Raw genomic sequence first — 13,348 nt, forward strand, 5'->3', positions numbered from 1 at the left:
CACATACCAAATATATTAATCCTATTACTTATAATAAGAAAGATTTCAACATTACAAAAAATCTCAACTTTTTTTTCAAGTGGTCACTGAACCATGAAAATGAGGTCAAGGACATTGGACATGTGACTGTCGGAAACTTCGTAACATGAGGCATCTATATACAAAGTATGAAGCATCCAGGTCTTCCACCTTCTAAAATATAAAGCTTTTAAGAAGTGAGCTAACACCGCCGCCGCCGTCGGATCACTATCCCTATGTCGAGCTTTCTGCAACAAAAGTTGCAGGCTCGACAAAAAAAAATCATACCCCCTCCTTTTGAAGTTAAAAGGTTGTTCCCTTATACTCTCTCTATCTTTGAAAGTAACTTTTCAACAGTTTTATGGAGTTATTAATTGTGCTACTGTCTAATTGATGTATATTACCCCACATCTTTTTAAATACTAAATGCAGATTATCATGTTTCCATTGTTTTGATACATAAGATAACATCTAGTAGACACAAATTCAGTGCAGTCAATAAAAAAAAGCTGATATTTGATTGAATAATGATCTGACTGATTATCATATTGTTCTGATTGTTTTCCTTGGTCTTAAACAAAGAAATGATGTTAAACAGATTCAAAACCATGTTATTTCCATGACTTAAGCTTACCTGCAGTCTATCAAAAGAGCATGGTCCTTCTTAGCCAACATTGAAATAAACTGGTCCATTATACCACAAGGCATCCCTGCAAACTCATGTTCAGCTTTTTGACAAGCTAATGCTTTCTGTGTCTTTGGCACAGTTGTATCTAATATCAGATCATTTAGCTCATCAAGAAAAGTATAAGTTCCAACTTCTAATGATGCTGAACTAGAGACTCCACCTCCCAAAGGAACAGTTGAAACAACAACAGCATCAAATGAACACATTGGTCCTGCAACAAATACATGAAAAAAAAATTATTCAACCTTCAGTATTTTTAATAAGTCTGCCAAGTCACTGAAGCATATATAGCACATAAATAGTGAACAAAAATAGAATACATTGTATCTACAAAATGTAAATTAGTGCTCAACCAATAAAAGCTAGAATTATGAACTATAATGGTTTCCTTTTTTTTAAATTGTTATTTGGATGGAGAGTTGTCTCATTGGCACTCATACCACATCTTCCTACTGGTATATCTATGACTAAAATACATTCATTTCTATATCATGTTTTTTTTAAAAAGACTAACACATAAAACTGAGAATGGAAATGGGGAATGTGTCAAAGAGACAACAACCCAACCGTAGAAAAAAATAACAGCAGATAACAGTTTACTATAAAACTAATCTCCCACCGAAGTCCTCATAAAATACATGGAAATCTAAAAGTTGTAATGAAATACATCATTTTTTAATATACCCACCTTTATAGTTTGCCACAACTCCTTTGACATAATTTGCCCACATTGGTTCACCAGGTGATAGACTATTTTTGTTTGATGGAATAGGAAACTCCACATAGTTGTCCTTTCCAATGCTTGCTAATGTTAAAACTCGACACATCCCAGAATCTGTCTTTTTCCCAACCAACAATGTAACCAGAGGTAATGCCTGTAAAATTATTAGCTTTTGTTAAAATGTTACTATGTACAATCATAGGTTATGATGCTGCTAGTCTCTGATGTGGTTTAGCCAGACAAGCTGGGGCCATGGGACCCACGGCCCCAGCTTGTCTGGCTAAACAGATGTGGAAGTCAGAGTAATCTGGACTATGATGCTGCTAGGTCTGAAAAATCATAACAATACTGTCTGGGACAGTGGGTTGAACAATAATTTGGCAAAATATTGGCAAACTTTTAAAATTAAATGTCACAAATAAAATTCATATAATATGATCTCAGGCACTTGTCTCGGAAAAAAATTTCCTATATTCCTTAATATTAATTCTTACCTTAATATTAAGGTATACATGTATATACCAGGGGAAAAAATCTGAGACATTTTTATATTGAGCTTCCAAATGGTGTCAAATTATATTCTATCTTGAAAATTGTTGAACATATAGGATCGCATATTTCTCAAAACAAAAAAGGTGATCTTCATCATTCTACAATTCTTTTCAAAGTTTTTTCAGAAAATATATATATATCAAATTTGGTGATCATCTGCCTAAAAAAGAGCATTAGCTGTCAAATTCATGTTCACCAATTTGACTCAAATTCTCAGATTTGATTTGTAACATACTCAAAGTAAATATACAAATTTAAAAAAAAATAAAAATGCATGGACTGGATAATATGTATCAGCATTTCTTTGTATTTCAGTCTAGACACCATCCAATCAAACATTGAGACTGAGACTACTTTGTTATAGTAGTCTCAGATTGAGACCACCTTTGAAAAAGACTGTCTTTTTTATCTGTATTCTGGACAATGTTTATATCTGTAATCAAGACAGAAAACAGCAATGCCCAGTAAATTAGTATATTTTTTACCATTTTTTTTAATTATGCAGTTATTCTTTATATTTTGGCAACCCAATTGTTTACTATTCTTTATTTTGTATGCTCATTTTCTCTATTCCTAATTTTGTTTGCCCATTTTTCTCTATTATCTCTTTTCTGTAAACCAGTCATCCTTCTTTTAACTGTTAAAGTATGTTTGTAATCATAATATAATTATTATATTGATAAATATTGAATTAATATATGAGAACTGATATTAATTTGAATCATGTTGGAATGTAGGACAAGAAGCCATGATCACAGTCATGTCCCTTTGGTTACATGTATAAATTCAATTGTGTGTTATCCTCCAGCAAACAAGAACCCCCACACAAACAAGCAATCAATCATCCAGGGGTGAAGGAGAAAAGCAGCTCCGTTAGCAATGTTTTACTGTAAAAAGTAGGTGTGTGTATTGTAACCAATCAAAAGAAAGCTTTTCATTGCGTCAGCTTTAACCTTGAATGATGTTTCTTTTGAAACGTGTAAATTCACATGAAAAAATAATGATATTGATTGTCTTCGGTTATGTCCAAATACAACCCTTCTTCGACCAATCCCAACTTGAAAGCATCTCTCCGGCCAACAACGACTTCAAATTCAAACTCACACAAGTTGTATATTATCAGAGACATATAATACAATATATGTCTCTGATATTATTATATAATCCGTTTGTTTCAAGAATAGTTGTATATATAGTATTATTTTTTTCAATGAAACTCGATAAACAACTTAACCTTTTCACTCTTATAAAATTTAATAAAAGAGTATATATAGCAGGGATATATCTAAATTATTTATTGTACTTGCCATCGGGAAAACAAATCCATCATTGTAATCCGTGTGTTCTCCGATCAAATTTACTCTTCCCGGTCCGTATGCAGCCTTTTCTGGTTTGTACCCAAATTTTTGTTGAAAAGAATTTGTTGCTTCCTTCAATACATCACTTATTTCAGGTATAGTTTCTGCCATGGTAATGTCAACCTAAGTAAATACTCAAATACCCGTTCAGAGAACTATAAATAAATATCCTTGACAGTACAGTAAAACCTGAACATTAATCGAAAATCCGGTTTAAATTGATGTCTTTCCCCAGTCGACGAGCGCCCCAGGTTTAGGAATATTTAGGTCAGAGACAATATCTCAAGTGGTAGGCCTATAATAATGTCCATCGGAGGTGTGTCTTTAAAAGATCAAAATCAAGGGTCAGGTATGCAAGTAATTTACAGATTATATATCTCTGCTATTCAGTAAGACCTGTCACCTTTCAACTAGAGCAGTCATGATCAGTCATGGTAAACAGAAAATAGAAAATAAATTACAAATTTCATGCTTATTACAATTACAAATTTGTATTACCTATTAAATGCCTGATGTGGACAATGGCTTAACATGGCCGTATTTTCACCTCAATTTTCTCCTGTCTGTCTGTCAACTACTTGTGGTATGTGGAATGACTGTAATGAGTACATGTTAGTCTGACAACTTTCGCCTGACCTTGACCTCATTTTCATGGTTCATTGGTTAATTTTAAGTTTTTTTGTGTTTTGATCTATTTTCCAAGTACTTATAAAACTATATATGGTGTATGGAATGATTGATAGATAGGGGGGTTAGGACCTTTATCGGGACTCAAGGAAGGGCCTTTTTAAGCTCGGGATTAACCCTTTCGGGATCCAAGAATCTTTTTTCGAATTTCGGGACTTCCGGATTTCGCTTTTTTTTTTGGCCCGGATTTCGTGTTTTTAAGCTCGGGATTTTAGGACCAGGACCCCTCCTACTCTCCCTCTTACATGTAGATGTACATACATGTATCTGTCTGGCAGTTATCTACTGACCTCAACCTCATTTTCATGGTTCACTTGTCAATGCTGGGAACATGTAATTATATGTTCCTGGTCAATATTATTTTTTTTGGCTTTTTTTTTTTGTTTTTTTTTAGTTTAATAAGCATTAGGTCAACTGTATTTGGTGTATGGAATGATTCTTTGCTGTACATAACTGTCTGTCTAGTATGTGCATTTGAAATAAAGATATACAGTAGTTTATATGGAAAAGTGCAGATGAGAACAGTATCAAATAATTCTATCGATCTAAGAAATTGTGCTTTAAAGAAAGATTACAAATACTCAAACTTCCTTTTCTTATTTACAATTTACAGACATAATTGTGGTTATTATAATGATACAGGGCCTGTAAGCATAAAACTATATAGTAAGTTAAGTTTTTTTCTAAACAGATGGAATTTTCTTATTGACCTACAATAAATAAGTATTATGATTGGAAATCTTAATTTAAGTGGTTTTAAGCATATCACCCTGATATATACCCTGACTTTTGAAATTGCATGCAATTAAGGATTTTAAGATAGACCTTATCATGCTTAGGCCATAGTTATTATATTTTTAGTTTTACGAAATTTTTTGACAAAACCAATGGGTAGGAGGATGAAAAAAAAAAAAAAAAAAAACTGCTGCTGCTGATGCTTTTTTTTTAATACCAACCTTCAATATCAAAATTTTTTTTTTTCATTTCACAAGGAGATTTTCTACTAGTGTAACAACTATTTTTTTTTCTTGACAAGGTTTGAATTGAAAATCAATGTGCAACAACTTACTAAATCACCAAGAGCATAAATTTAGATTCTTGCATGCAGTTATGAACTAAAATTTATTTATTTTTTGCATGAAAAACACTGGGTCGGAGGAGAAAAAAAATTAAAAATCAACATTTTTAATTTTATTTTTTTTCCTATTTGGCAAAAATTAGGGTAGGAGGCTTCGTAAAACTAAAAATAAAAAACTACGGCCTTATCATGCTTATGCAAACGTTACAAATACATGTATTAGGACAAATTACCTACTGGCTCATATGAAAACTATTGAAACTTTGATGTACAAAATAATTTAATTGTTGTTACTAAGAATTTTTTAGAAAGCATTATAAATGACTGGAATAAACAACCATTATTGGTTGTTGATTAGTTTATCTTTCAAGGTTCTATGCAATGTAAGGAAGACATTATGACAAGAATAGGTGAAACTTTTTAAATTTTTAGAACTTTTTATTTGCAGGGTGATGTCAATATCTAAAGCATTATTAAGTATAGCAGGAATAACTGCCGGAGCTGCTATCCTTATAAATCTACCTACTCAATTCTTCATGGCTACTGAGAAAGCTACGCTTCAGTATTTACACACTGCCAAACTACAGACAATAGATCAGACCAAAAACAATTTTTCAGTGAGTACATTATGTATTGCAAATCATTCATAATTGGATGTTATGTACATGTAATGATATGACATGATGTCACTAAGTCATATCATTACGTCACATGTAAAAAATGTATAAGATTAAAGTGTAACATATGCAAATTTATTATCATTAAGTTTTAATGATAAAGTATTTGACACCGATTGATATAAAACAAACTCTCTGAATATAAAGAGAACAAAATTACCAACTCCATTATGTCCAAGGAAAATTCAAATGAGAATAATCCCTTATCGATTTGCAAAATCAAAAGTTAATAACACATCAAATCAATGGAAAACAACTGTCATATTCCCGACTTTGTGTCGGCAATTCCTTATGTTGAAAATGGTGGACTATACCTATTCAGACCTATTTAAAAGCAAAAGCTACAGAAATTATGTACTTTGAAGGATCCTCTTTTGGAATTTTTTATGATGCCTAGAATATCCATAAACTAAAGCATAAATTCAAAGGCAAATGGTAAGCAGTCTGAACTATGCTTATACAAAACCATCTTTGTATGCTATATGCTTAGAACCTTTATTGTATTGACCCATCAGAGCTATGTAGATACTGTCTATGTTACAGGCATCAGATCTATGGAAAGATAATGGTGTGGTTCTTATGGCAGTCAGAAGACCAGGATGATCTTTGTGCAGAGAGGTAGTTTATAGTACTTTTACATTTTTATATAGATTTTATAATGAAAACAGTGCTTGACATGGACTACAGGATAGCTTTTATCTCTGTTGATTGTAAATCTTACTGTTGAATGTTTACACGCAAAACATGAGTTACAAATAAAAGAAAAGAAAAAAAATCAAATAGAGTAGAGATGATAAACCAAAGGTCATTCCAAAGATAAATGTGTCAGTGTGTGTCAAATTAAGATAGACTTTGTCATGATACATTTGTCAAATTACAGTAAATGGAAAAAATTTCACAATCCATGAAGAATTTAACTTGACTCCAAAAAATTTTCATTAGTCAATACTTTATGAAGTTTGCAGTTTTTTGCATTAAAAAATGGTTTAAAAAGATCAAGAAAACGTCAAAAAGAAAAAAAAACCAGCATTGTCTCCTGTGTCATAATTTCATTCTTTTTGGTTTTATATAAGAATGTTATTCTATTGTGTTAAGACATATTATTCTTGTTTTTATTTCAGGAAGCCATTGGGCTGTCCTCTCTGCTACCTGAGCTTGAAGCCCATCGAGTCCAGCTGCATGCTGTAGTTCATGAGACTCTGGGAGTTGATGAGTTCAAACCATTTTTCAAAGGAAATGTTTATCTAGATTTAGAGGTATAAAAGTATTGATTATTTTTAAAAATCCATAAAATTGAAAATTTTCAATCAATTTTCGAACAAAAGACTTATGAGAATAGTCCTTTGAAAATTATTTAAGAATTCTTTCTGCAAGACATTATATGCAAATTTACCCACCTCCTGTTAGGGAATTTTCTCTCTGTGTTGAAGACCAATTGGTGGGCTTGGGCTGTTTTCTGCTGTTTGGTTGGGTTATTGTATCTTGACACATTCCCCATGTCCATTTTCAAGTCTACTTTCTGGGTCAGTTATGTATTTTAAATCTAATTGTGAGGTAAAGAATATCAAAAGACCATCCCATTGTATTACTTGATTAATTTTACATTGATAAGCATGACTTAAAATTATTTGAATCCATGGACATACTATATCTATCCAATAAAAGATCAATACTGATGCTGATGCTGATTTGTATTCATCTTTCATATTACCATATTCAGGTAAGTGAACATTTTTTAGTAATTGACAACTCTCTTTATTTGTAAATAGAGTATTCGTTTAATTCATTAGCCTTGTAAGCTACTTTTCAATACACTTGTTTTAAGCAACAAGTACAAAATTTACCTATTCATATTCTAAAGGACAACTTTGATAATAGTGTACCTTTATTAATGTGGAATTGTAAAAAAAAAATTATTGTAGAAAAAGTTTTATGGACCAAAAGAGAGGTGGACATCATTGTTTAGTCTTCTTAGATTTGGTGTCATGAAAAATATCTATCGTGTAAAAAAGAAAAGTATTCCTGGTAACATGATAGGTGAAGGAAGACTTCTAGGAGGTAATTGATATGTTAAACTTAGTTAAGTAGAAATACAATATAACATACTAGATTATATACTGAGGCTGTGCTATTTGCACATTCAATTGCGTTGACCATATATCCATTTGTGATATTCAGTCACTGACTGTATATCACCTTTTTATGATTTAATTAATGTGTTACTGTAGAGTTATTTATGAGTTAATAAAAAATACAGGTTATTGAAAATTTAAGTTGTCTGCTCCAAATTAAAAAAATAGTTTTTACTCTTTTAAATAAAAATATTTTATTTGGAAGGGTTATAGGAGTTGCAGTTTAGAGAGATTAACCATAAATTGTCTCATAATATACATTTTATTTGTACTCTACTCAAAACAGGATAGAAATACTCAGCAAACTCCCACTTTCTACCTGTTTCAAAGACATGTACAAAAAATAATTAATTCTGAGACAATGTATGGTTCTCCTATATATATCAAGTGTTCCATTGATATATTGGAGATTTTTAAAGGCACAATAAACTCTCAAAATTAAGGGCAACTATTTGGTCAAGTATAATCAGTCAGGTTCTAATGTTAATTTACATGTAATGTATGCAGATATCAAATATTCATACCTGCCAAGTTTTCAAAATGCCCATGGGGGTTTTACGTGCAAGATGGCTGTCATACTCCTAAAAAAAACTTCAAGTGGGCCTTCAAATACAGTGTAATGATGTTTTTTGGCTTCTTCATACCTTTATAAGCCTCAATTCATTGTAAAATTAATTGTTTTGTTAAAATTGTGGACATAATTTCTCTTTAAAAAAATCAATTTGGGAGCCTCCATGGGGGAAATCCCCCGCAAATAGTGACAGTTGGCAGGTATGAATATTTTCAACCTAGAAAGTATATTTTCCTAAATTCAAAATTTAGATGATGCTAAAGCATGAAATGAGGTCAAGGTCCCTTCAGGATGTTCTTACTTAGTCAATGAAATGTACAATTTGTTGTGCATAGACACTGGCAGTATGTTTTCGTATGAAGATTTCTGAAGCGTTATCATTATGAAAAATAAAAGTTGCAGTAAGTTATTGAATTAGAGTTATCTTTCTTTGCATGAATTATTTCGTCTAAAACTTGGATTACCATTAAATGCATTTGAAGCTGCCACTTTGTATAGATGTACATGAAACATGCAGGACATATATCTATTTAGAGAAAAGCTCATTGAACTTTATGATATCATTGTGAAGACATTTTTATTCACTGAGAAACGTGTAAAAAATTAGTCAACACATCAAGGAAATAATTATAAAAAGTAAATAAAAAAGTTTTTTTTCTATTTTAATGTCATAAATTTTGGTAAGATTACAATGAGAAGTTCTAACATACCGTTATATTTGTTTTATTAAACTAATATAGTTTTGCATAGGTTTTATTTTTTTCAAGACAGAGTTAAGTGTACAATATTTAAAGATATCTTTTCTTTTTGAAGGTGTATACGTGATTGGACCAGGAGAGCAAGGTATATTATTTCAATATCATGAGAAAGAATTTGGTGATCATGCTGATCTGAAAGATATAATGGCTGCTGTTGAAAACATCAAATCTACATAATATATATATAACATTTGTTTACACCTAAGTGCCTTTTGATCAAACTATGCCTAAATATAAATAGATTCTATGTTTTTCTATTTTTTGTTTATGACATCTGATTTTTCTTGAAATTTGACTCTCAAAAATTGCAAAAACAAATATATGTTCATTCGCTTACTTTTAGAGGTATTACAATTTGAATTTTGCATTTTTGGGGTAAAAACAGAAATTTCTTGTTTCAATACTTTTCCTCAAAAACTTTCAAATAAAAAAGAGAAATTTTCATCATTTTTCTTATCAAAGTATTCAAAGCTTACAATATTTAGTATATTAAAAGTAAAATAAAAAAAAATTAACCCCCAAAACAAATTCAAAATAGAAAGTCCCTGAACAAATAGCAAAATCAAAGCTCAAACAAAATCAAGGTTAAATGCAATACAATTTGTGTTACAAATGTCAGATAAAATAAAAAGTCTCAAACAAAATCAAGGTTAAATGCAATACAATTTGTTGTCAGATAAAATAAAAAGTCTCAAACAAAATCAAGGTTAAATACAAAACTATTTGTGTGACATCTTACAGTAATTGATGAGATAAGTCATCACCTGTTACTTTTACATGCTCTTTACGGTATTGATTTTTATTTTAGTTCAAGGCTACACAAACATCAGTTAAAGGATGAATAATAAGTCTTGTAACTTAATGCTTCTGCCTTTACTTTGAAGTATGTTGCTTTTGTCTTTTACTTGCAAAACTCATCAAAATAGAAACTTTTGACAATCTTTCACATTTATTTTTTGAAATTAGCATTTCTTCCCTACAAATTCTAGTTTTATTAGTGTCATAACAAAAGCAGATTTATATAAAGATGATAATCAAAATATTTCTATTTAATGCCATAAATAAATGATAAAAGGATTGTTTGACCACCACATTATAGTTGGGTTCAATGTTTATGTATTTTTATATTGTATATTAATTAGAACAAAGTATTAGAAGTATATTTAAAATGTTTAAACAGTTGTATTTTCTGATATTATTTTATTTTCATTACATGACAAATATAAACAAACAGATATTGTGAATTATATATGGTTAGTGAGAGTACATTTTTTTTAAAGGTACATGTATTAGCACATTAATGCGCCTTTAAAACAGAAAACTAATTTAAAAATTCTTGGTTAGCTATGGATATCATATGATTGCTGGCAATGTCAATACTAGTACACTTTTGATAAGAAAGTCAGTTTAAACAAATGTAAGACAATAAGTTTACTTCTTTTAATTGATTTCATACAAAAGTGAAACAGAAGTTTATTCATGATTAATAGATGGAAGAGTATCTTCAGCAAGTTTACAGTAAAAAAAAATATCTTTAGATTTTACTGTATTTTTAACATATAAATTCTTTTGGTGTTGCTGTTAGCATTTCACCTTGAAGCTACCATGAAGCTGATAGTAGAACCCGATTGTTTTTGTTCCTCACAGATAAAATTGGTGTTAAGATAAAAATGGTGCAATGATTTGCATTGCCTCTGTTATGTATATTTGCCATGTTGTGACCAATGTTATATTTTATTTGTTATGTTGTGACCAATGTTGTTTTATATGCCCTGTTGTTGCCTGAGTTATGTTTATTAGCCACATTGTTGTCTGTATTATGATTTATGTGCCATGTTGAAAGGATTTTATACCATACCTATGATATCTGAAGTATAAATTTTCTTACTACTTTAGATGGATCTTCTAATGGTTATATATTATCCTGACAATGTTGCATCTAGTTTCATATTATTGTAGTGCCACAAAATCATTGGTCATGTTGACCTTATAAAAACTGTGTTCATTCTATATGTTAGGTAGCTTTTGAGCATAATTCAAGAGCTAGTTTAGATATGATTATATTCCAGTATTCCTCTAGTTATTCCCTGGGAGTTGTTTATATTCAGAAATCATTGGGTGATTTTTTTTGTTGTGTTTGAGGGCTTTTTAAATAGCCTTATCAGCATTATTGACAATTTGATATTAGAAATTAGAGTTATTTGTTATCTAAGTATATTGTTTTATATGTTTTATGATGTTTAAATAAAGTACAAATTTTAATTACACTTTTTTAGTCTTATTTTGTGAAGAAAGACCATACTAGCTCCTGACCCCTATAGAAATAAAATGCTCCTCAGTGGGAAGTATGATACCACATACATTGGACCCTGAACATTAAGGGCAAGTATATTCACAGCATTCAAGTTTGATACAGGTTTGAATTTGAATTTTGATTGAATATTTGACACAGAATGGATGTTGTCTAAGAACTTTGAAATTGGACATCTACATATTATGGTCTGATATCCAAACTTCAAATTTTAATAAAATCTATCAAAGTTGAATTTTAGACCCTTTGGACCTCAATGTTGACCAATTTGATAACAGGGTAAAAAATCCAAAATCAAAATATGATTCAGCATATCAAAGAACCAAATATATTCAATTTTTGTTGAAATCAAATAAATTTTGATTAAGGACCCTTAAATTTAACTGCTTTGAAAACAGAGCCTAATGTAAAAAAAATCCTCACTGAATCCAAAGTTGTTTCATACAATAACAAAACAAGAGTGCATAAACTGAAATGTTTCATCTGCTTTACTCACCAAGATTGATTTTATGATAGTCCTAAAGCAAGTATCATAATGAAACATGATAATGATGTCAAGGGCATACAAAAACTGCCAGACTGACATGTACACAATTTACATTCACCAAATAAAGTTGACTTATTGCCTAAAGTATCAGAAAACAGACCAAAACACAAACAAGAGTGTACACACTGAAATGTTACGCCTTCTTTACTGACCATTGATTTTATATTGTTAGTCCTAAATATAAAGCTTTTCTACAAGTATCACACACACTTAACATGATCCAAGAAAATGAGTTAAGGTCAGATAAACCGAATGGGAAATATTTGTACATCTTACAATCATTAAAAACACAAAATATAGTTGACTTATTGCCTATAATTTCTAAGAAACAGACTTTACAAGGAAAAATAAACATTGACCAATGAACCATGAAAATGAGGTTGAGGTCAGATGAACCATGCCAGACAGACATGTACACCTTACAATCCATCTATATGTTAGCGGCAATAAGTGAAATTAGGCATTAAGCTGAAATCCTAGGCAATAAGCTAACGCCTAGGCATTAATTCTATTACCTAAATGATGTTAGACATTAGTCTTAATTCCTAGGATTTAAGCTTATATCCTGAAAAATGTAAGCAGGCATTAAGCTTAATGCCTAAAATGTAAATGCGAGTAAATAAAAGACATTTATTCATTTAAATTAAAATACATTTGGTACATAATAACATTATGAAAACTGTGGCCTGTTTATCGACACTGTCTCAACATTAGTCCTATGAGATATTCTTAGGACAGAAATTATGATATAGTTAGGATCGACTAACAACATTTCTCAGCATGCTGCATATCGAAGCTATCTGAGGATTGTATTAGCTGGGATGTCCGAAGTATTGGCGTAAAAAAAAAATAGCAAATGAAAATATTGTATCAAATTCAACCAAAAATTTTAATTAATTATTAGAAAATAATTATTAGTTTTAAATAAAAAGTTATAAATAATGTTTATACATGTATTATAATTGTAGATCTAAACTCTTTAAAACAAAATATTAAAAAGTAAAAAATTATGACTACGTTTTATATTAGAATTGAACAAAATAATTGTAAATAGTTAAAATTAAATATATAATCGGTAAAATCATTTTATGTTTTGAGGGACGTCACAGTTCCGTACTTAAAAGATCATATGGAAATACTTCAACTATTTCATTTTATTACTGCAAAAAATAATATACGTTTGAAAATGAGCAGAAGAACAAACTTGAGTTTCACCGATTTTAACGATGCAAAAGTACAGAGCCCAGTGT

General features: G+C 30.4%; 2 protein-coding genes across 10 annotated transcripts in view; one reads left to right on the forward strand and one right to left on the reverse strand.

Moving 5' to 3' along the window:
• Positions 1 to 3,561, reverse strand: part of LOC134725350 (galactokinase-like) — a 6,673-nt gene extending 3,112 nt beyond the window's left edge. The window contains exons 1-3 of the mRNA XM_063589086.1: positions 3,287 to 3,561; positions 1,395 to 1,581; positions 653 to 917 (exon numbers count right to left, since the gene is read on the reverse strand). Coding sequence (XP_063445156.1) covers positions 653 to 917; positions 1,395 to 1,581; positions 3,287 to 3,448 — 614 coding nt within the window. The 5' untranslated portion in view covers positions 3,449 to 3,561. The remainder of the gene's footprint in view (positions 1 to 652; positions 918 to 1,394; positions 1,582 to 3,286) is intronic.
• The window catches only part of LOC134725351 (peroxiredoxin-like 2A), a 27,376-nt gene extending 15,869 nt beyond the window's left edge, over positions 1 to 11,507 (forward strand). For 7 of the 9 annotated variants that reach the window (XM_063589088.1, XM_063589089.1, XM_063589094.1 and 4 more), the window contains exons 2-6: positions 5,551 to 5,719; positions 6,323 to 6,397; positions 6,901 to 7,035; positions 7,702 to 7,837; positions 9,296 to 11,507. In XM_063589088.1, coding sequence (XP_063445158.1) covers positions 5,551 to 5,719; positions 6,323 to 6,397; positions 6,901 to 7,035; positions 7,702 to 7,837; positions 9,296 to 9,417 — 637 coding nt within the window. In that variant the 3' untranslated portion in view covers positions 9,418 to 11,507. Of the gene's footprint in view, positions 1 to 3,559; positions 3,687 to 5,550; positions 5,720 to 6,322; positions 6,398 to 6,900; positions 7,036 to 7,701; positions 7,838 to 9,295 lie in introns of those variants that run through there. The other 2 variants (XR_010108547.1, XM_063589090.1) reach the window with 2 other exon arrangements.
• Positions 11,508 to 13,348: the final 1,841 nt, after the last annotated feature.

This window comes from Mytilus trossulus, chromosome 7 (genome assembly GCF_036588685.1).
Source record: "Mytilus trossulus isolate FHL-02 chromosome 7, PNRI_Mtr1.1.1.hap1, whole genome shotgun sequence".
NCBI classification, from domain to species: domain Eukaryota; kingdom Metazoa; phylum Mollusca; class Bivalvia; order Mytilida; family Mytilidae; genus Mytilus; species Mytilus trossulus.